The 20,549-nt window shown below is 39.3% G+C and overlaps 2 protein-coding genes across 3 annotated transcripts in view; one reads left to right on the top strand and one right to left on the bottom strand.

The window, feature by feature from the left end:
* LOC144654526 (uncharacterized) overlaps positions 1 to 20,549 on the top strand; it is a 46,506-nt gene that overhangs the window by 20,212 nt on the left and 5,745 nt on the right. Inside the window, exon 16 of one of the 2 annotated variants that reach the window (XM_078514688.1) lies at positions 822 to 2,364. The exons of the other annotated variant lie outside the window; for it this stretch is intronic. Coding sequence (XP_078370814.1) covers positions 822 to 891 — 70 coding nt within the window. The 3' untranslated portion in view covers positions 892 to 2,364. Of the gene's footprint in view, positions 1 to 821; positions 2,365 to 20,549 lie in introns of those variants that run through there. 2 annotated transcript variants of the gene reach the window in all.
* Positions 5,062 to 11,548, bottom strand: LOC144653915 (uncharacterized). Its single transcript, XM_078514061.1, has 3 exons — positions 11,523 to 11,548; positions 6,857 to 7,340; positions 5,062 to 6,372 (listed from the first exon to the last, which is right to left on the bottom strand). The coding sequence occupies exons 2-3, from the start codon at positions 7,322 to 7,324 to the stop codon at positions 5,164 to 5,166; spliced, it is 1,677 nt and encodes a 558-aa protein (XP_078370187.1). The 5' UTR covers positions 7,325 to 7,340; positions 11,523 to 11,548; the 3' UTR covers positions 5,062 to 5,163.

Below are 20,549 nucleotides of genomic sequence, written 5' to 3'. Positions count from 1 at the left end.
GTGTGATGAGTTTTTTACCTCTGGTATTTTTTAACAAAAAAGGTGCTGGCTTAATTTGTTTTCATGAGGAAATCAAGTAACGCTCAGGCCCTGGTTGTTCAAAGGGTGGATATCGCTATCCACTGGTTAACTTGCCATCCAGTGGATTACTTACTTACTTAAGCCTATCGCTCCAGGTGGAGCATAGGTCACTGATAACCGCTCGCCAGCGAGCTCGACCTTTGGCTTTTCGAACAATTTCTTTCCAGGTGTAACCCATCATCCAAGTATCCAGTGGATAAGTGTTACTTAAACCATACTTCGCTGTCCACTGGATAGTGATTAATCTCGTAGATAACGTTATCCACCTTTTGAACAACTGGGGCCAGATATCAGTTTGCAGTTCAAAACGGTTTGAAAATTTAAGGTGGCTCTAAATCCCCTCGACAGATTTGTTCATGGTATTTAATATGCTGATCCCAATTTCGTAATAAAAAAGGAGATCACTGAGCTAGTTTTCGAGTCACAACCTCTTAAAGCTAAAATTAAGCATGTCTCCTTAAAGCAAGTTATAGTGTTGCTATAGTCACCTTTTATGTCACCACCATTTGTTTATCAATGACTGGGCATTCGTTTGATACCACTGTAATTAATAGCATGACCTTATATAGAGTGGTAGTATCGATCCATCAAAGTAGAAGAACTGGAAACTGCTAGTCACTTCAATAAACACCGGGAATGAATCAGGCCCATTTAAAATGATTTATTGATATCGATATCATGTAAAGAGGTCGTCGCCTAAAATGTTCGCCTAATGTTGTTGATGTTTTTTGTTGTCGTAGGTGGATCAATGCTTTGGATTATCTGCGGCATTGGAGAAACCGCTTGGCGTCATGTAACGAAAACTATTAATCCACAAATGCCCTGGCCGGTTTTTAGGGTTGTGCAATAAATATAAGTGATGGGCCAGTGGGAGACTCCTATGTGAAAGATACTAGAATGCTCTTTGCCTCTCTTAGCTGTGTAACGCCAATATTTTTACCCATCAAAGTATCTTTAAGGGTGGCATTAGTAGAAGCAAGCAAACACACAAGCATGCAAACAAACAAACAAACAAACAAACAAAAATCGATTAGGCAAGAACCTTGAGTGGGAGACTCCTATGTGAAAGATACTAGAATGCTCTTTGCCTCTCTTAGCTGTGTAACGCCAATATTTTTACCCATCAAAGTATCTTTAAGGGTGGCAGGAGTAGAAGCAAGCAAACACACAAGCATGCAAACAAACAAACAAACAAACAAAAATCGATTAGGCAAGAACCTTGAGTTTTAAATTTCCTCAAAAATGAAAGCACTTGATAACGTCTCTGTCGCCACCAAGGTCAATATACAGCCATAACTCTTATGTGTCTGTCCGTTTTAGAATGGTATCGCGGGGGTTAAATAGCTTGGGCCACACTTTTATTGGTTTGAATTTTCTGACGGGCATCCCAGCCCCTAAACATGGAAGTTCCCTCTCGGGGGTCAAGGGTTGTAATCCTTAGGAAAAGGGTATGCATGCGGTTGAGAGAGGCGGTTTACCGACTATGCTAATATCGGAAAAATCTCAATTAAAAGCAACAGGGATAATTGGTATAAACCGCACTCAGAGTGCATAGATCGTTTTGCCTTATATTTAGGAGCAAAGTTCATTTGCGTAGCAAATAGTTTAGATTAAAATAGAAATTTATCATACATTCGTTCTGATACGCAAACATGGCTCTTTTGTTTGCAATCTGGAAAAGGAGGATTGTTTTTTTTTTTGTGGTCAACTACTGGTAATGTATAAACCGAAGAGGTTCCTATCATCAGAAGTAGCACGAAAACATCACTATGTAAAATTTCTTACTTGTACTAAATCGAGGTAACGTTTGCAAAAGGTACTTCAACCTCTGATTTACAACATACATTTATAACCGTTATGCAGTTTAAAAACCGAGGCACTGCACTGAGAAGTTTTTTTTGTCATACCCGGGAGAGGGGGGAGGCGGGGATACCCCCGTAAATTTAAGATTGGCGTTTGCCGCAAAGGCTCCTAAACTCTGACCATACTTAATGCCCAAGCCACCATACATGACACCCATCAAGGTTAAAACTGTAACATGGAGAGTTAACGAGTACTTTAGTTTTAACAGACTACATGTTTTTCGTTTAACTGGACGTTTACCTATTGCTGGTTACGATGTTGTGTCTCTGAAAACAATTTTGTTTTGCAACTTGCATGCCATAGTTCTACTTTGCCAAGGGCCGGGTGTAAATTCGCTTAGCGACTACTACCGAGGGAAAAACATTTTTCCATTGTTATTTTTTTTCATAGATATAATAAATTTGTACATATGTAGAGCTATTCGACTTTAGTTGGCTGTTTTTGTGCTCCCCCCCCCCCCCCCCCCCCACCACCACCACCACGATCTCCAAGGGGAAAAACACACAAAACTCTGACTTCGCAAATGGAACATTTACATTTACAACTCTTTTATGTTAAACCACCGAACGAGTTATAAATACACCATCGCAAAGGTTTTACTTGGAAATCTCCGGTAGCATTTCATCGATATTATAAACTAAATATACGCTTGCGAAGATTTATCTTTTTTGCCAATTGGCTGGTTACCGAGAAAACAAACTTGTAATGCATGTTTTTTATCCCCCAAAATAGGTAATCCGGATATCGCCATGAAGGGAACCCTGCGTCTTTAAAAAACTAAATCAAGCCACACACGACATTCTCTTACATGTTTATTTGACTTAAACATGGTAGAGAGGATTTTAAAGTATTTCAATTATCAGCAGCAAACTTTAAACGCCTTGCTCTTAGTTTAAAGCACTCTTACTTCAATCCAAACCATTAATCTTATACTAAAACTCAAATCTAAGTGTCTAGAACACACTTCTTTGTTGTTTCTTTATCCTACCCAATCATTGTCTCCCGTAAAAGAGACCGGCATTGTATTCTATACTCGACTAAAAAAAATCGGAGCGTGTTTACATGCGTTTAGAGCAAGGGTACATCTATTCCGGCATTAATGCTTTTATATATGATGAAAACTTATTTCCACCCGAAAGGCTGTGCATTAACATACAATTTCTCCCTACTTCTCTCCATGTACATCTTAAAGTCAGATAAGATAATTTACTCATTTCACTCTGTTTTTGTATTCTCAAGAGCTGTTTGCTCCATTTTGCTCTGTTTTTCCATGGAGAAATTTACATGCTGATCACATCCTGAGGGTATTCGGCTGATGCAAGCAAAACAAAGTAAAGCACGAGATAATTGGCGATATCAAACTATTAGTATAGTTGTCATAAGCTCGTTTCCTGTTCTCGAATGCTTAGATAACGTAAAAAAAAAATTGACATAAATATTTCCCAACACCGTAAGCGTAACGCCCGGGGGGGGGGGGGGGGGGGGTACTCCCATATGTGGCCTATATAGGTATGTGCCGCCCGATAGGGTATGGTTTTTGAGGTTCTCGGTCCTTAAATAGGGTATCATTTTTGCTCCTTTTGGCAATGTGTTCCCGGTGTGATCCTTAGATAGGGTACCTAAATTCTATTAGCTAAAATAAACGCCCAGCTAAACGAAACATTTTCTGTTCAGGTATTAGAAAAGCGATTTTATAAAGATTTGTCTTGCTGTGCGCGGTTAGCCGTTATTTGGGTCGTCACGGAACGCTTCTCCTCCCCTTAAATAGGGTGTCATTTTTCGGGTTTGGGCCTTAAAAAGGGTATCAATTTTCGCTTCCTTTATCCTTAAATAGGGTCAGGGTTTAAGAACCTTGGCGGCACACCCCTATCCAAAATTTATGCGAGTACCCCCCCCCCCCCCCGGGGGCGTAAAGGTAATAAATCAGCAGCCAAATCATCACCCAAAGAATTCCAGTGTTGTGAAGGTCTTCTTAGTTTGGTTAGGACACTTTTGCAGACAGTAAAAAGCTACTACCCCTATCAACTACCTTATACAAACTGTGGTATACTCAATCAATACCAATGAAGTAACGGTACGAATTCCCCGGTTTGAAGAATTTTTGACTGGATGCTTATGCTTGCATTGCAACCTCGATACACAACAACTGAACTGGAGCAAGTTCATTGCCACATTGTGGTTGATTATATAACACGATGTTTTTACTGGAGAAGAGGACAGTTCGTAGTTGTACTTTTGTTCGGGATGATCTCTCGTTATGAAACCGAGGTTGCAGTGAGCGACAATTAGTCATCAAAGCGCCACTAAATTAGTTTCTTGGCAAAATGTGTTTACATCCCCGTCAAAGAAAGCGAACATTCTATTCTATTACTAAACAAAAATGAACGACCGGTTTTATTTATTTGCTTGAAGAATATTTCAATTCCTAACTTGACATAGAGCGTTTTCACGTAACGTCGTCAAAATTCTTAATTCCAAACTATTGAACCTACAAAGCATTTCTTTTGGTCTAATTGCTGGGGAATTTTTTGTGCCTGAAAAGTGCTTTGTTTTGGAGTTAAAATAATATTTCCGCACTTTTAAAATGCTTTTCAAATATGCTTATTAGTTTAAAATAATAATCAAAGTATTCCGAAGTGCAAGGCATGACTGTGGTAGCAAAAAGTTTCTTTCTTTTTGCAGACAGTTTTGGCAGCCATAGTGGTGCACCAAAGTGAAAGACCAATATGGCGGAATCATACAAAGCTTTTTATTTTTCCGAATTTTGTTTTCCCAATAACCTGGCTGCAATAAGCACTGCTAAGTTAAAATCTGAGGAATATATACCTTTCTACCTACTCCACAATCTCTGAGTTTGTTGGTGTTTTTAATACAAGCAAAACGATCTTGATATCTTAGTGAAAACGCTCTATACCAGACTCCGCTAGTTGAGATCTACCTGGTTGATCTTATTTGTTTGTCTTGCCACAGAAACGCCAACGGCAACAACAAATGACGTTTCTCAAGCATCTTGAGTCACTTTTTTTAACTGGCGTTTACTCAAACGCGCTCATCGATATGCGCAGAACAATATTTGTAGTTCTATCTTAAAAATATTTAATACTAAAGAAAGGCCAGTGTTCGAAAAGATTAAATTAACCTTATATAAATTGAAAGAAGCCAACAGCAACATCAACAACAACAACAGATTCTTTCGAAATGTTTGCACTGAGAGCCATATCATTTCAAAACGTAGGCAACGTGGGCACTAGTTGGGCTCACTTCCTGCCACTTATTGCTGTTGCCTCCCCAGCCATAATGTAAAAAGAATTTGTAATCGTAGGCTATCTTCCAAGAGCAGACAATTATGGGTTTTCTCCCGGGCCGCTTGATTACACAGTGTCGATAACGTCTGGCCGTTTTCTTGTATTTCGTGGCGACAGTCGAATGTCCAGCCTTAGGCCGCAGTTTAAAGCTAACTACAACAGGGTATTGATCTTCTAGCCACGAAGCAATTTGGGCTTCAAACCAGGATTTGCCTCCTGAGAGATAACTTTCCACTCGTGCCTTCAATCCTTGACGCGCTTGAAACCATGGCTCGATGAGCGTCATATTGCTAGCGTAAGTGGTTCCCTGACCATCTTCACAGAAAGTTTGGACCTGCGTTCGAATGTCCTCCACGAAGCGCTCAACGCCACTTGTCATCTTCATCGGTGCCACCACCCATCTATGTCCGTAGATCGTTGGGCTGAAAATCGAGTGTGAATACCTGGATCCCCGTATGTCGTAGTATCCAAACACTTGAGCCCAGGCCACAGGACTGCATCCACTCCAGCAACCGTCAGGAAGCTTGTGTTGATCATAGTCAGGAAAATCGTCCTCAGTCACAATTGATCCTGAGCCAGCACCAGATGAGCGCCGAATCCGTTTTGAATGTAAACTAATGGCAAAGCGTTTCTTTACCACTTCGTTTTCACCTTCGTATATTTCGACCACAAATCCAATTTCGTGCCACTGTAAGGTGTTTCCCACGAACGTCCTGTTGCTGTGTACTTCAAGCTTCAGGTATAACAGGTGATTGGGTGTCTCCTTTATAGCAGATGGATTAACCCTGGTACCTCCATTCGGTTGACAGACGTCGACAAGCACCTTACAAAGTTTCTGCTGCCATTCTGATCTCGAACTGGGGCGCATGCGTGAGTTACCAAAGTTTGTTATGTAGACGTGAGCAGATTTGAAGCGTTCACCAAGCGCGAGTCTCACGATGGAACCAGGCGAAAGAGCTTCTTCATCAACGTCTTCTTTCAGCTTTCCTCTTCCTTTTGACAAAACGTCTGTGGTAGCCCAGTCTGACTTTGTCCGCCTATGTGCTGCTCTCTTTTTCCACTCGCTCTTAAAGCTATCGAAACTTTGTTTAACCATTTGGTCCAACTGACGCCAATTTTCAATCTATTAGAAAAAGAAAATGCAACCGATTAAATTTTGTATTTTCTGCAAGTTGAAAAAAATAATTGCTTTATTTTCTAAATCTATAGCTAATGACTGACTCTTTTGAATGACTTGTCTGATTCGTTCAGGTGCCCATTTTCTAACTCTTCCAATTTTTGTTTGATTTTTTTTACTTTGCCTTCCCTCAACTTCCTGCATAAGTTAAGATGAAATAAGTTCTTGTCAGTTTAAATTTGATATATACGAGTCTTTGTCATGTCTCTAAGTTCAGCGAGTCATGAATACCAAATATAAAACCGCCTTCCTTGACCGGATTAACTTTAGGTTAACTGAAGTATGTCACATAAGAATTTAGCGTCTAAGACTTAGACAATAAGGCAAAGCAAATCCTCTTTTGGGCATCGATAAAAGAAAGGGAAAGAGGAAGAGCTTTGAAGATCGTTCACTTTTAAAAAATCTACTCTAAATTTAAAGGAAACCACACCTCAGCGACATCAGCCGTCCAGTTGTAAGTTGCCGCCACAACAGTTCCATTGTCATTTTTACAGACTGTCAATCCCATTGGCGACAGCCGATAAAACTTCTCACACCGCTGATCATTTTTCTGAGCCTGCTGTATGAGTACATCGGTTGGTCTTGGATCCGGACCACTCTCTACTTCTCGGAAGTCTCCAGTTTTTTTGCCAGAAGACAACACCACGTAGTCACTTCCAATGTCAATTTCGTAGTAGGCGACGTAGTCTGGGTCAAGGTCCAGTCGATAGATTGGACGAGTAGGGCCTCGGTCATCAGATATGTTGACTCTGGTGAGGTCTGTGAAGTCCGGATCGATGTCGCTCAGCTCCATGATGCTGTCCAGGATCTCATAAGGAAGCTCCAATGTGGCTACGTTGCATCCAAAGCTGAAGATGAAAGCCAAAACCTGCAGACAGTTTTGCAGCCTTCTTGCCATTTTATCGCGTAACAACCTTGAGAATAAATTGAAAGTTAGTTAAAAGCAAGCAAACCGCCAACCAAAACAAACAAACAAATAAGCAAACAGCGATAACAGGAAAACGGCAAAAGAAAATTAGAACCGGCTGATAGACTAAATAAGTGATAAAGCGACAAATTGATTGATAAATCTATAGATTGATGGCCAAGTGATTTATATCAGTTTTTGTAGAATTAATAAATTATAAATCAATAATGAATAAAATCACAAAGTTGTAAGAAGGGAATGGGGTTGAAAAACACAGGAGGGCGCAAGAATGGGAAACAGGAGAGCGGAAACGGGTGACGTAAAACCGGGAACAAACAACGGGAGCACCGGACCACAGTAGAAACTGGGGAAACGTAACAAAGTAACGAACGAGTTAACAGTTAAAACGGGCTTACGGAAGAGCAGGAAAACGAGGAATCGGTGCAAGGGTACAATGGAGGGAACGGGAAGGAGAAACGGGTGAAGGGAATGTGAAGTGGGAAACGAAAACCGTGAAAAGGGGGAAACAGGGAGACTAAAGGTGGATTTCCACTGACGCGTAATTTTTCACGTGCGTTTACGTGCGTAAAAAAATTAGAGACAATGTATGAACGACTTGCGTACCCGTTTACGCAAGTCGTCCATACATTGTCTCTAATTTTTTTTACGCACGTAAAAAATTACGCGTCAGTGGAAATCCACCATAAGACAAATTTGAACACGGGACGACCACGTTCAGAGAAAGATGAACGAAATGAGGAGAATGTCAAGAACGAGAAAACAATCTTAAGCAACGAAAACAGGAAAACCGGCAACCGGAGATAGGGCTTTCTACAAGTTGCTCGAGATTTCCCAAAAAGTGGCTCGTAATTTCTCAAAAAGTTGCTCAAAAGTTGCTCCAAAAATTAAAACAAGTTGCATCCGATAATTCTTGGTTTTCACGTGACGTCATCAAAATTTTAAACTCCAGAATCGCAAGGCCCCTGAGTTTTTATCCTTCACTGGCTGTTACACGTCCTTAATACATATATTTTTGAAGGTTTTTAGCTCGATAGCATTCGCCGTCTTTAAGATAGAGCATTTTGAATTTCGGAGTTTCACGCCACACGAGATCAAAGATGGCCGCCAAAAGGCTGTCACGTATGCTTAAAAAAAATGCTTTTTCTTGTGATTTTCAACAATCTGAACAGTTGAGATTTTGCGAGAAGTGTTTATTTGAATGTTAACTTGTTCATGATGGTGATTTGACCGCTTTTTGTAGCAGAAGTGAATGCCAGATGTTTTTGTTGATTTCCGGCCGCCATGTTGGAGCCCAAACAGTTGGGCTCCAACATGGCGATTCCATACTGTGCTCTCTAAATTTGCGTGAAACATTTTGACGGATAACTCGAGTTCAGAATAAGGTAGAGACCTGAGACTTGGACGAGTAGTTTATATTGTAGTTTTCTACAACCTGTAATATTCTTGATTTTTTTTGACTTAATAGTTTTGGATTTATTTTTTCGCAGCGTGACAGTGGCGTGACAGTGAAAACCACCTATAAAAGTTGCTCGAAAGTTGCACCACAAAATCCAAAACGCTGCTTCTTATCATGAGAATTTCTCTAAATATATGCTAATCTCTCTTTGAGGGTTACATTTCTAAGCAGTTTTATGTAAATTTACAGCAAAAGAAGTATCTAAATGACACATTAAGGGGGAAATTTGTTTAATAACAAGGATTTCATTAAGTGAGAAAAATCGTGGATATCGATGACGTCATGTTTTCTGACGTGTTTTGTAATGTTTTAATGCAGAATGGGCCGAAAGTTAAAACGTCTTCAGATGTTCCTCGACAGTCTTCGGCAAACTTCGTAAATCTTCGGAAACGTTCGTATTGCTTTTGAATAACACTCTCGGATAACATTCGCAGATCTTCGGTCTGGAAATTGCTCAAAATGCAAAAAGTTGCTCGAGAGAAAAATAGTTGCTCGAATCATGAAAAGTTGCCAAAAAAGTTGCCGAGCAACTTGTGGAAATCCCTAATAGAACCGGAGAAACCAGAAAAACAAGGAATCGAGGAAGTGTATGACAAGTAAAAGAAGGAATAGGTTGAGAACGGAGGAAACAGGAAATAATATTGATAAAAAACAGCGAACTAGAGAAAAAAGAACCAGAGAGGTTGGGCCGGAACCCATGGACCCAGGGACCCGAGGAACCAGAGAACGAGGGGAACACGGGACAATTAGACCAGGAAATTAGAGGACCAAGGAACGAGAGGAACATAGGCCAGGGGAACGGGGGGGGGGGGGGATTAGGAAACCAGGGGAGTAGGACACCAGTTATCCACGGGAAAAGGGAACCATGAAACCACGGAACCAAGAGACATGTACCTTGAAACAAGGGAAGCAGAAAACCAGGGAATCAGAGAGCCAGGAAACCAAGGAATAAGGGGACAAGGGATAGAGGGGACCCGGTGGCAAGAGGAAAAAATAGAACAGTGGACAGGGGAGACGGGGGCAGCGGACTGGGCAACCAAACGACCAGGACAACAGTGCAACAGGGGACCAGGAAACAAGGGGACAAGGTACCAAAGAAACAGGGGAGCAGGGGACTAGTGTACCAGGGGACAAGAGGAACAAAAAACAAGAGGGCCAGGGAACCAGAGGACAAGAGGATAAGGAGGCCAGGGACGACTAGGGAACAAGGAGTCCAGGGGACTAGGGACCAGGGGTTCAGGAGTCCAGGGGCCTGATAACCAGGGGAGCAGGAGACTAGGGGACAAGGAGATCAGGAGACTAGGGGACAAGGGGACAGGGAAACAGAAGAGCAGAGGAATAGAAGACAAGGGAACAAGTGGGCCTGGGAACTAGGAGACCAGGGAGAGAGGAGGCTAGGAAACTGGGGACCAGAGGCCAGGAAACTAGGAGAGCGTAGGACCAGGGAATTAGGGCTAGGGGGCGGGAAAATAGGCGACTAGGGGAACAAGGGAGCTGTAGCTAGGTAACAGAGGACAATGGGAACAAGCGACAAGGAGAACAGGGAAAAAGGTAACTAGGTAATCAGGGAGCCAGAAAATCAAGGACTAGCAGGCCCAAAGACCAATGAAGTGGCAAATCAGTGAGCCATAAAACCCGAGGACCAATTAATTGAATAGGTGAATAGGTAATTGGTACTGAAGTTTACTGACTTACAACATGAACAGTATGCATGAAATATGAACGAACGAACAAATGAATATTAATGGAAGGTATTGCGGCAGTGAATCAATCAGTTGACACGTAAGCAATAACTGTAACAGCTTGATACCTTTCAGCAACGTTCAAATGTAGCAAAACCACCAGTAATCAAACCGATTTTTGACTTAGACTGTATTTTTATTTGGAGTTTCACGGTCTCTTACATTTCTTGGCTTATGCACTACTGTTTTGGTGTTTTCTCGTACACTTTTTGCTGCTGTTTAAACTGATCTGTTTGATTGTCTACCAGTTTCAGAGGGCGCAAAATTTACAGATTTAACTTCAAACAAATACATCGGAGTGCGTTTTTTCAGCCTTTCGTGTAAATGCTCTGTACAAATTTCTAGAAATTCAGTACATTTTGACAACTAAAAAGATAGTTAGAATGATCGGAAACAACTTAAATTAGAAGTGGCTTGGTTGTCTTGGGAAAAACAGTTAAGGCATCGACACTAAGATTGTTTTTTTTTTTTTTGGGGGGGGGGGGGGGCGATATAGAGCAAGAAGAAAGGTTAAAAAAAATTAACATAGTTTTTCCATATTATTCGTGTCTTGAATTCTTTTTACATTTTGACTCGACAACGACGTGTTAAGCGAGAGTCGATCGCGAAACCTCGTCAGTTTTTTTTTTAATAACCAAGATGGCTTTAAGCGATTCAATTTTGTCGCAGTGCCCCAGAGAAAAGATCGAAGCGTTTCTGCTAGCAAGATAAGCAAAAATATACTTCATAAAACCGTTTTCTGTTTTCATGGATCGAAATAGGGTTTAGTTATACGAGAAAAACAGATTTTAAATTGTGTCTAATTCAAGAACAAAGTAAATTCTTATTTTACACCGTTTCAGCAAAACAAAGAAAATGGCTTCGTTTCAGTGGCCAACAACAACAATAAAAACCACATATTACCTAGCAAAGGATACATTTTGAGGAGAATGAACTATTTGAAGCTTAGCTAGCAATAGTGCAACTTTACCTGAAAGGTATTGTTCCTGCCTGAACTTCTCATCAACTCAAAAGACTGTTCGGCCGATGTTCCTCGCTAATTCTTAAGGGCATGCATTCTACAACCTGATTGGTTTGCATACCAAATATTGACCGGAACATGAGAAAGCATTGATTAATATTTTAGGAGAACAGCAGCTGAAAAATCAAGTCGTCACGAGCGCTTGTGTCAAAAACGTTTACGACAAGCTTTTTATAAAGACAATCATGAGAAATTTACAATCCGAAACGACCTGCATTAGCATTCACACGAAATTTGGCGTTTGTTTACAGAGAGTCGTTCCTTTTGATCACGAAACTTTTAACAAGAATTAAAGCTTTTCGGATATGAAGATAGTGGTAGAAATTGACAATCCGAAATTACCTTGTTTCCTTAAGAATTTACATTAAGAGTAGCGTTCGGCTTTCATTGAACTTTTCACTGTAATTGCGTGGTATCAGCAAACCCCTTTTTTCAGCAAGCTTTTAGTAGGAGGATAAACGATATTTTTTTAAAGGTTCACATTCGGCCCTTGTTTCCACAGTTGTTTCGTTGTGTCATAAACGTTTTAACTGGCTTTTAGATGTGAGGATAACGACTGACAATCAAACATGACTGTTTCAACATTCACATCAGCCCGTTGTTTCCACAGTTGTTTCGTGGTATCAAAACCCTTTTAACAAGTTTAGATCAGAGGATAATCACGAGAGACTGACAGTCAAACATAACTATTTTTAAGATTCACATGCATTGAGCCCTTGTTTTCACAGTTGTTTCGTGGTGTCAAAAACTTCTCAACAAGCTTTTAGATGTCGAGGACTAACAATCCAACATTACTGTTTCGACATTTACGTTAGCCCGCGGTCGTTGTTTAGTTGTTTTACGGTTTCAAAAACCTTTTTATCAAGTTTTAATAAAATCTGAGCATATTGTCTGAAGAGACTAAAAATCAAACATAACCATTTTCTCATGCACATTCGTTTTTTTTTTTTTCACAGTTGTTTTGTATCATCATAAACCGCTTAACAAGCTATTAGATACAAGGCTAATCTTGAAAGATTGACAGTTGAACATATTTGTTCTTAAATAATTTACATTCGGCTCTCGTTCTCACAACTGTTTCGTGGTGTCATAAACTGTTTAACAAGCTTGCTATTTACAATTCGAGACAAAGTCTGAGACAACCTGCATTAGCATTTACATTTCAGTTTGGCTCTTGTTGGTTTGCTTCCTCATGGACGGCTCTTAACAAAGTTATAAATGCGAATTGTGAGAGACTGACAGTCTAACACAACCGTTTTACAATCACATTCAACCGTTGTTTTCACATTGCAATAAATGGACTTACTTTCTGCCATATGCTGTTTTTTTGCGTGGATTTTCCTTACCAATAATGGACCTCTTTTATTCATTAAAAACAAAAAGTTTTTTTCTAGCTACGATGTCGTGTTTCTACTTTTTTTTGCAATTTGCGTGCCATAATTCAACGAATAGTTAACAACTATTCACCTCAGTGTCGTCGACTAGTGGTGGATATTTACCGAGCCACAAAGTTTTAGTATATACTCAAACAGTGGGATAATATAGCCCGAATGGATGACTTTTGACTAGTTTATTCTGTTAACGAGTACAGTGTTCGCGCACAAGCAGCTTGGAGGTGAAGAGCAAAGGATATCCGGAGTTTGAGTAGCCAATCAGGCTACTTAAACAAAACACTATCCACTGTTTGAGTATATACTAAAAACATATATTTCCATTATTGTTATTTTTCATAATAGAAATAATAAATTTGTACACATATAGAGCGATTTCGCTTAAGTTTGCCGTGTTTGTCAACCGTATACCATAGAATTCGAAAATGACTATCCCCTACCCCGCCCTGCCAAAAAGCTCTTAATATAAAAGCTCCTCCGCCTACAATGTACATATACACCAACTTGAAGGAACGTTGACCATGTGAAAGCATAAACCACGAACGATAAGGCCAAATGGGATTCTGGGTAAACAGCATTGGTAAGCTGAGTAATATTCCATTTATTTATAATTACATATTTTCTTTCGTTCAGAGTTTTAAGAGCATGATCTATGCAACTTGTCTTATTGTAATGTTCATTCTGTCACAGACGGCGATTACTTTTTTCAGATTTCCCTGTAAGCATTTGGTTGGCATCGTTCATGGTTTACGGGGTCAACGTTTCTTCAATCAGCTGTATAAGTCCATGGGCTTTTTTAAAGATAGACAGTGACTTCCGATACCCAATGTCGCGGAGCTTCTTTTATTGTTTACAAGTATTTTGTTTGGATGCTGCTGCATAACTTGTTTTTGTGCCATACTGTTTTAAAAAACGTAATCGTTTTAGTATGCGGTATTCCTTAAGGCTCAGTTAATTTTCAGACGCAACACCTCTGCAACACACTGTCCAAATGTAGTTCAATCATGTTTGGGATATCCTACGCCCCCCTCCCCATCCTCCCCCCCCAAAAAAAGCCCCCAACCCCACCCCCCGTAATCATTTTACCCCTTCCATCTCGTCACCTCTTTTTTTAATTTTTATATGCTTATTTGTGAACACATGAAGAATTTTATTTGCTTTTTAAGCGTTTTGAGTTTTACAGGCATTTGGGTTGTCGATTGTGGAACGAAACAGAGCCGGGCTGTCTTTTCAACCGAGTGTTCCTGGCCTTCCAAATCGCTTATACACCGCCGAACAAAAGTTTTCTCTGGAAATATTTTGGTAGAGTTTTATAGATATTCTAAACTAAGTACACTTGGGAAGAAAGCGAACTTCCATTACATGAACAAGGGAGCTGTTGCTAGGTAACAGAGGACAATGGGAACAAGCGACAAGGAGAACAGGGAAAAAGGTAACTAGGTAATCAGGGAGCCAGAAAATCAAGGACTAGCAGGCCCAAAGACCAATGAAGTGGCAAATCAGTGAGCCATAAAACCCGACAATTAACATAGTTTTTCCATATCATTCGTGTCTTTTTTAAGGAATTTGTTTTACATTTTGACTTGACAACGACGTGTTAAGCGAGAGTCGAAACCTCGTTAGTTTTTTTTTAAATAACAAGATGGCTTTAAGCGTTTCGATTTTGTCGCAGTGCACTAGAGGAACGATCGAAGCGTTTCTGCTAGCAAGATAAGCAAAAATATACTTCATAAAACCGTTTTGTGTTTTCATGAATCGAAATAGGGTTGGGTTATACGATAAAAACAACAGGTCAGTTTTAAATTGTGTCCAATTCAAGAACAAAGTCAATTCTTATTTTACACTTTCAGCAAAAAAAAAATGGCTTCGTTTCAGTGGCCAACAACAACAAAAACTACATATTACCAAGCGAAGGCTACATTTTGAGGGGAATGAACTATTTGAAGCTTAGCTAGCAATAGTGCAACTTTACCTGAAAGGTATTGCTCCTGCCTGAACTTCTCAACAGCTCAAGAGACTGTTCGGCCGATGTTCCTCGCTAATTCTTAAGGGCATGCATTCTACAACCTGATTGGTTTGCATACCAAATATTGATTGGAACATGAGAAAGCATCGATTAGTATTTTAGGAGAACAGCAGCTGAAAAATCAAGCCGTCACGAGCGCTTGTGTCAAAAACGTTTCCGACAAGCTTTTTATAAAGACAATCATGAGAAATTTACAATCCGAAACAACCTGCATTAGCATTCACACGAAATTTGGCGTTTGTTTACAGAGAGTCGTTCCTTTTCATCACGAAACCTTTAACAAGAATTAAAGATTTTCAGATATGAAGATAATGGTAGAAATTGACAATATGAAATTACGTTGTTTCCTTAAGAGTTTACATTAAGATTAGCGTTCGGCTTTTATTAAACTTTTAACTGTAATTGCGTGGGGGACTCTGTAAAGTGCAGAAACGGACGGCGGACGGCGGACGGCGGACGACGAAAAAAATTAAAAAATTATAAAAATAAATTTTAAAAGATAGAAATGATAATAACATAAAAAATAATAATTAAAATGAAATAAATGAAATATTAAAAATCACATCACTTCTAGTCGAAGCATCTTCGGATCACTGCGCTGGAAACTCGTCGAAATTGCTTGGAAAGTTTTGAAAAGTGCAAAAAGAATGTTTCGTATTAAATTCATTCTCCAAGCACTTATGTATTTATCTCTTTATCTGTCTTATTCTTGAGCTTATAATAATACAAAAGTTTCTCACTAAAGACAGTGCTTGGATAATTTTCAGAAGGCTTCGTTGCACAAATACTATTCCGGCACTCGTGGTTAATCTCTATATACTAAGTTTAGATACTAAATACTGGACTAATACCTCAAGGGAGGATTTGAACTCGAACGAACAATATATCTCTTAAACCATCTGGTTTAAGATATTTTCTTTGTAACAATTTCCACTATTTCTGTTATCTCAAACCTCTTCCTTGATATATCGGGTTTGTTTTTGTACTTGAAACAAATATATTGTACTGTAAATTGTATTTATGTATCTTGCTCCTTCTTAATTAATGAAAACATACTTATTTCTAAAGTATTTGTGCTGCTTTGGCTGAGCTCTGTTTGCTGGGACAAAAACAGACATTCCCATTTGGGATATTTTGGCCACAGGTGTGGCCGTTTTATTTCAAAACAATCAGTTAAAGATGACATTAGAAAGACAAACAAGGAAATATCCCAGCAAAGGTGGGGGGAAACCCGCCACAGCCCGCACGAGGAACGAGTGAGAGGGCAACCCCACCCGAGGCCAAAGCAACACAATACAATTACTGTAAGACAGAAGACAAATACTGGTGCCACTATGGCTGGTAAGCTAACCAGAGAAGCACAACATGGTAGCACTTCAGGTGCCTTGCCAGAATAGAACTGTGGAGTCAACTAACTGCTGCACTGCCCTTGCTAGTGCAGCTGACAAAGAACACTAAATTTTTACGTCTAATTGTATCCAAACAGGATAGCAAAATAGTAATAGTCTATAGTAAACAGGCGTACCTGCTGCCCGTCAGGAAAAAACCTCCTTTTATATTAAGGAGGAAAACCTGAACCCTCCCGAATGCAGAGCCAGGCACTTTACAACCTTGAGGGAGAAAGGTGATTATAACTGCCTTTTAAAGTTAAACTCTATAGTTAATTATGAATTATGTGAAGAAAATAAACCTGGTTGTCTATTAAGTAATTTCACCATAAAGTTTACAAAGTTGATTGGGCACTCTACCCAGTTGCTCAAATTGGGTGAGTAAGAACATTTACACATGAGTCGTTTTTGCACATTGCTATAAAAGACACAAACAGTCAAATGGATTTCTGTACTTTAGGGCACCTTACATTTAACCTTCGATCTTGGTGCATGATTTAATTGTAGTTTGATAAAATATATAAGCATGTAAACGGTATGTGCTTATAGGCCATATGTGCTCCTGCCATAGTACTTAAACATTTTTACCATGGTCCTAACAAGACAGCCACAAAAGTTAAAATTAAAACAGCAACAATTTGCAACTATAATAAAAGGAGATCAGTAAAGACTGTCGCCCTTGCAAAACAGCCTCGTGTCTCAAAAAACAGGTGCACATATCATACGATCATTAGTTTACAGAGATGAAGGGGGACTGCCGCCCTTGCAAGTCAGCCCTGTTCATCCCAATAAAACTTTAACAAAAGCATATACTTAATATAATTCCCCTGTTCCAGGGTCACGTTTGCAAGTTAAATATAGTAATTGTAATGGTCCCACCACTTTTGGCCCTTGCTCAAAAATGATGGTCCATCATTCTAAAGGAGCCATTTTTCTAACTAACAACCATGCATCAAATCAGTATTACAAACAATACGGTGCCGATTAAGTAATGGTAAGATGTCAAAGTTATGAGTTAAATATAGTTATAATAATGTTCCAAACACTTTTGGCCCTTGCTCAAAAATGATGGTTCATTATCCTAAAGAGGTCATGTTACTTACTAACAACTATACATCAAATCAGTACGAGAAACAATACAGTGTCAATGATACACGAAAGTAAGGCTTGCACACATACTACGATCAACTTGTTATATACTTCTCTGATTATCCAAGAGAATGTCTAAACAAATGGAGCTTTCAGTGAAATGATAATTATTGATGTGTTCACAAATTCCTGACTGCTGTACCCTTTGTCACCATGATATGAATGGCAAACAGTTTCTTGACCTGGATATTGGACACTTGAGCTACTGTGGGTTAAAGGAAACAACTTCCCTGTACCGCAAAACCCTGGAGGCATCCTTTGAACTCATGTTTCGACTGGGATGGAAGCCGTAACAGTTGATTGCACTGAAAAATTCCAAGTACTGACAAATACCTCCGAGTGCTGCAAAATACAGGTAAAAATTTTATGTAGCATCATATTTTAAAACAAGTGTCCACGTGTTCTTGGTCAAATCAAATTATGGAAAGCTTAAACAGTAAAACAAAAAGCCCTGGATTGAAAATACTGCAAACTAACAGATAAAATTGTATTCTCATGGTAGAGTAATCGAAGAGCAACAAGACAACTGACAATGAATAAATTCCAAGACAAAAGATGCAAAATTTTCCAATCTTTCCAATGAGTTAACTTCACTTAGTGTGATTGTCAACCAGCTGCTAATAGAGAGCAGACTGAAAGGACAAGAGATAGAGTTCCCATCCGTTGCAAATATTAGTTTAATTCTTTTCTTTTTCCTTTTGTTTTAGGGGTTAGGCAAAATAATGATATCATTGGAATAAAGTAAAGTTCTTGTCTATAGTTAACTAGAAATGTAGGTAATCAAAGTACAGGCTTTATTCTCTAGAGGCCTTCAAACACTTGCATGCAATGAGTGCTTATGTTTAACATGAATCAAGTTAAATTCAGACAGAATAGTTGAATCAATTATTGTAAATTCCAGTTTAAGAGAACAGCCATCTGTTTCCCGGCTTTTAGACTTTGGTGGCATTATGGTGTTGTGACTGATACACTCGTATCAGTTGAGATCAGTATTCTTTATATTACGAGGCTGGCAATATGTACACTGTAAAAGAGGGATTTCAATGCTTAATTAATTTGGAATACTCCCAAGGTGTACCCATATGCTTCTGTGGCAAACAACAGTATGTTTCTGCGGCAAACAGCCAGCCATGAAGCCCAAGGGGCATGAAATTGATTAGCTCAACATAATGAAAGAGCCACAGATTATATGTAATTACTAGCCAAAAATTATTGCTTGGATGCAGGAAAATACAGCAATGGCTACCCACATTCCTGTAAGCCTAACAAGTACTAAGGCAAAGGCGGGTAAAAGATAATGTGCAATAAAACATACTGAAACCACAATGACCTTGATAATAGACTTAGGGTAAATAAATATTGAACACCTAGTGGTATAAAAAGGGGGGGGGGGGGTGGGGGGTATGGGTATACCCCAAGACTAAAAAGTACTACATTTTCTAGATTAAACGCCGGACCCCGAATAAACGCCGGGTGTCCAAGCTGTATTTGAAAATAAACCCCTTAAACAATTACTAAAGGTTTAACATGCTTCAAAAATAATGTCTAAATATATTGCTGTCAAAAATAATAAATAAAAATCATTTCTGAGAAACATAGGGCTTAAACAAACTCCTGAAATCAAATAAACGCCGGCTCTATTGGGCCAAGTTTGAAATAAATGCCAGGGGCGTTAAAACGAGAAAATACGGTAAAATTATAACCAAACTTAAAATGAACTTTAATTATAAGCACTACTTTATTTAAAAAATAAAGGACAGAAGTAGTGATTCAATAATCAAATAATGAAATTAATAAATTAAAAAATAAAGAAAGAGAAAAAAAAAACAATCGAGTAATAATAATAATGATAATAATAATAATAATAATAATAATAATAATAATAATAATAATAATAATAAAAATAGAATAAAAACTTTATTAACCAATTTCTAAAAGAATTACAATGATTTGACTATTCGAATAAGAACTTTATATATAAACATATTATTTACATAATAATAAAAACAGTGTCTTTAAAAATGTAGAAAAATAGTAAAAGCGACTTCGAGAGCAATAATAAAAGAAGAACTATATATTAAAAAAAAAAAAAAAAAAAATATTCGATCTAAATTGCAGTACGAGAATTCTCTACTTGAAAGTCCATATCATAAATGTCAATGTTCCTGTTTCTCTTTACAGTTCTTGATCCCCTTAGGCAGATTAAGGCGGATCGGAGGATCGCAAATGAGACTTTTGATCTGATCCGAGACACCGTTGTTGCGTAATCCTCCCCTTTTTTTTGCGGCGATTAATTCTGCAAGCCTACTGTGATACCTCTTGCACTCCTCGCCCATTCCTCCGGTGGATGTAAACACCAATGGAGTGAAAGTTCCCTGTTCTACTTGAAGAACCCTGTCTGCGTAAGCCCTCTTCTTCTCATTCTCATGGTTACGGTATATCTGCTTGGGGGTTTGGTCCTTGTAGGAATCCGCGTTGGGGTGACACACCCTCACATCAAAGAACGCGGATCTCTGCTTCTCCCAAAACCCCCGGGCATGTATATCTAGGCGAGCATCTGGCGTTGTGTTAGCGCTGCTTGGTAGCCTCTCTCCAGTCAGTTCTTGAAGGACGGGCTCTATTTCGACATCATTACAGACCATCTTAAGCAAGTCAGCCTCGAGGTCACGGAGTTCATTATGGCGCTGAATTATGAATCCGCCTCTCCTACAAATCGTTGCATGATCGATTGTAAAGGCGTCACCGCACACGCACACTGTCGGCTTGTCGTCAATTTCCCAGTCGTACCTGAGCTTTACAGCATCTCGGAACTCGCCTTTATTCAGGTTGTAGCCCATGTCCTTTAATGGGAGGACCGTGAGCCAGTTAGAAGCACCTTTCTCGGTTGCGAGATCAATGGCTCGTTGTGTCTTCTGAGGTAGAGACTCCCTGACATTGCCAAGCCTAGTCTGAAGCGCTTCGTTGGTTTCTCTTCGCACGCACTGCTGTAGTGTCTTGACAGCAGTATCAGCCGGTGTTTCAT

This window comes from Oculina patagonica, chromosome 1 (assembly GCF_052425735.1).
Source record: "Oculina patagonica isolate OP01 chromosome 1, crgOcupat, whole genome shotgun sequence".
Classification (NCBI taxonomy): Eukaryota; Metazoa; Cnidaria; class Anthozoa; order Scleractinia; family Oculinidae; genus Oculina; species Oculina patagonica.
The sequence above is the reverse complement of the archived record's forward strand: the minus strand, read 5'-3'. Positions and strand labels throughout refer to the sequence as shown.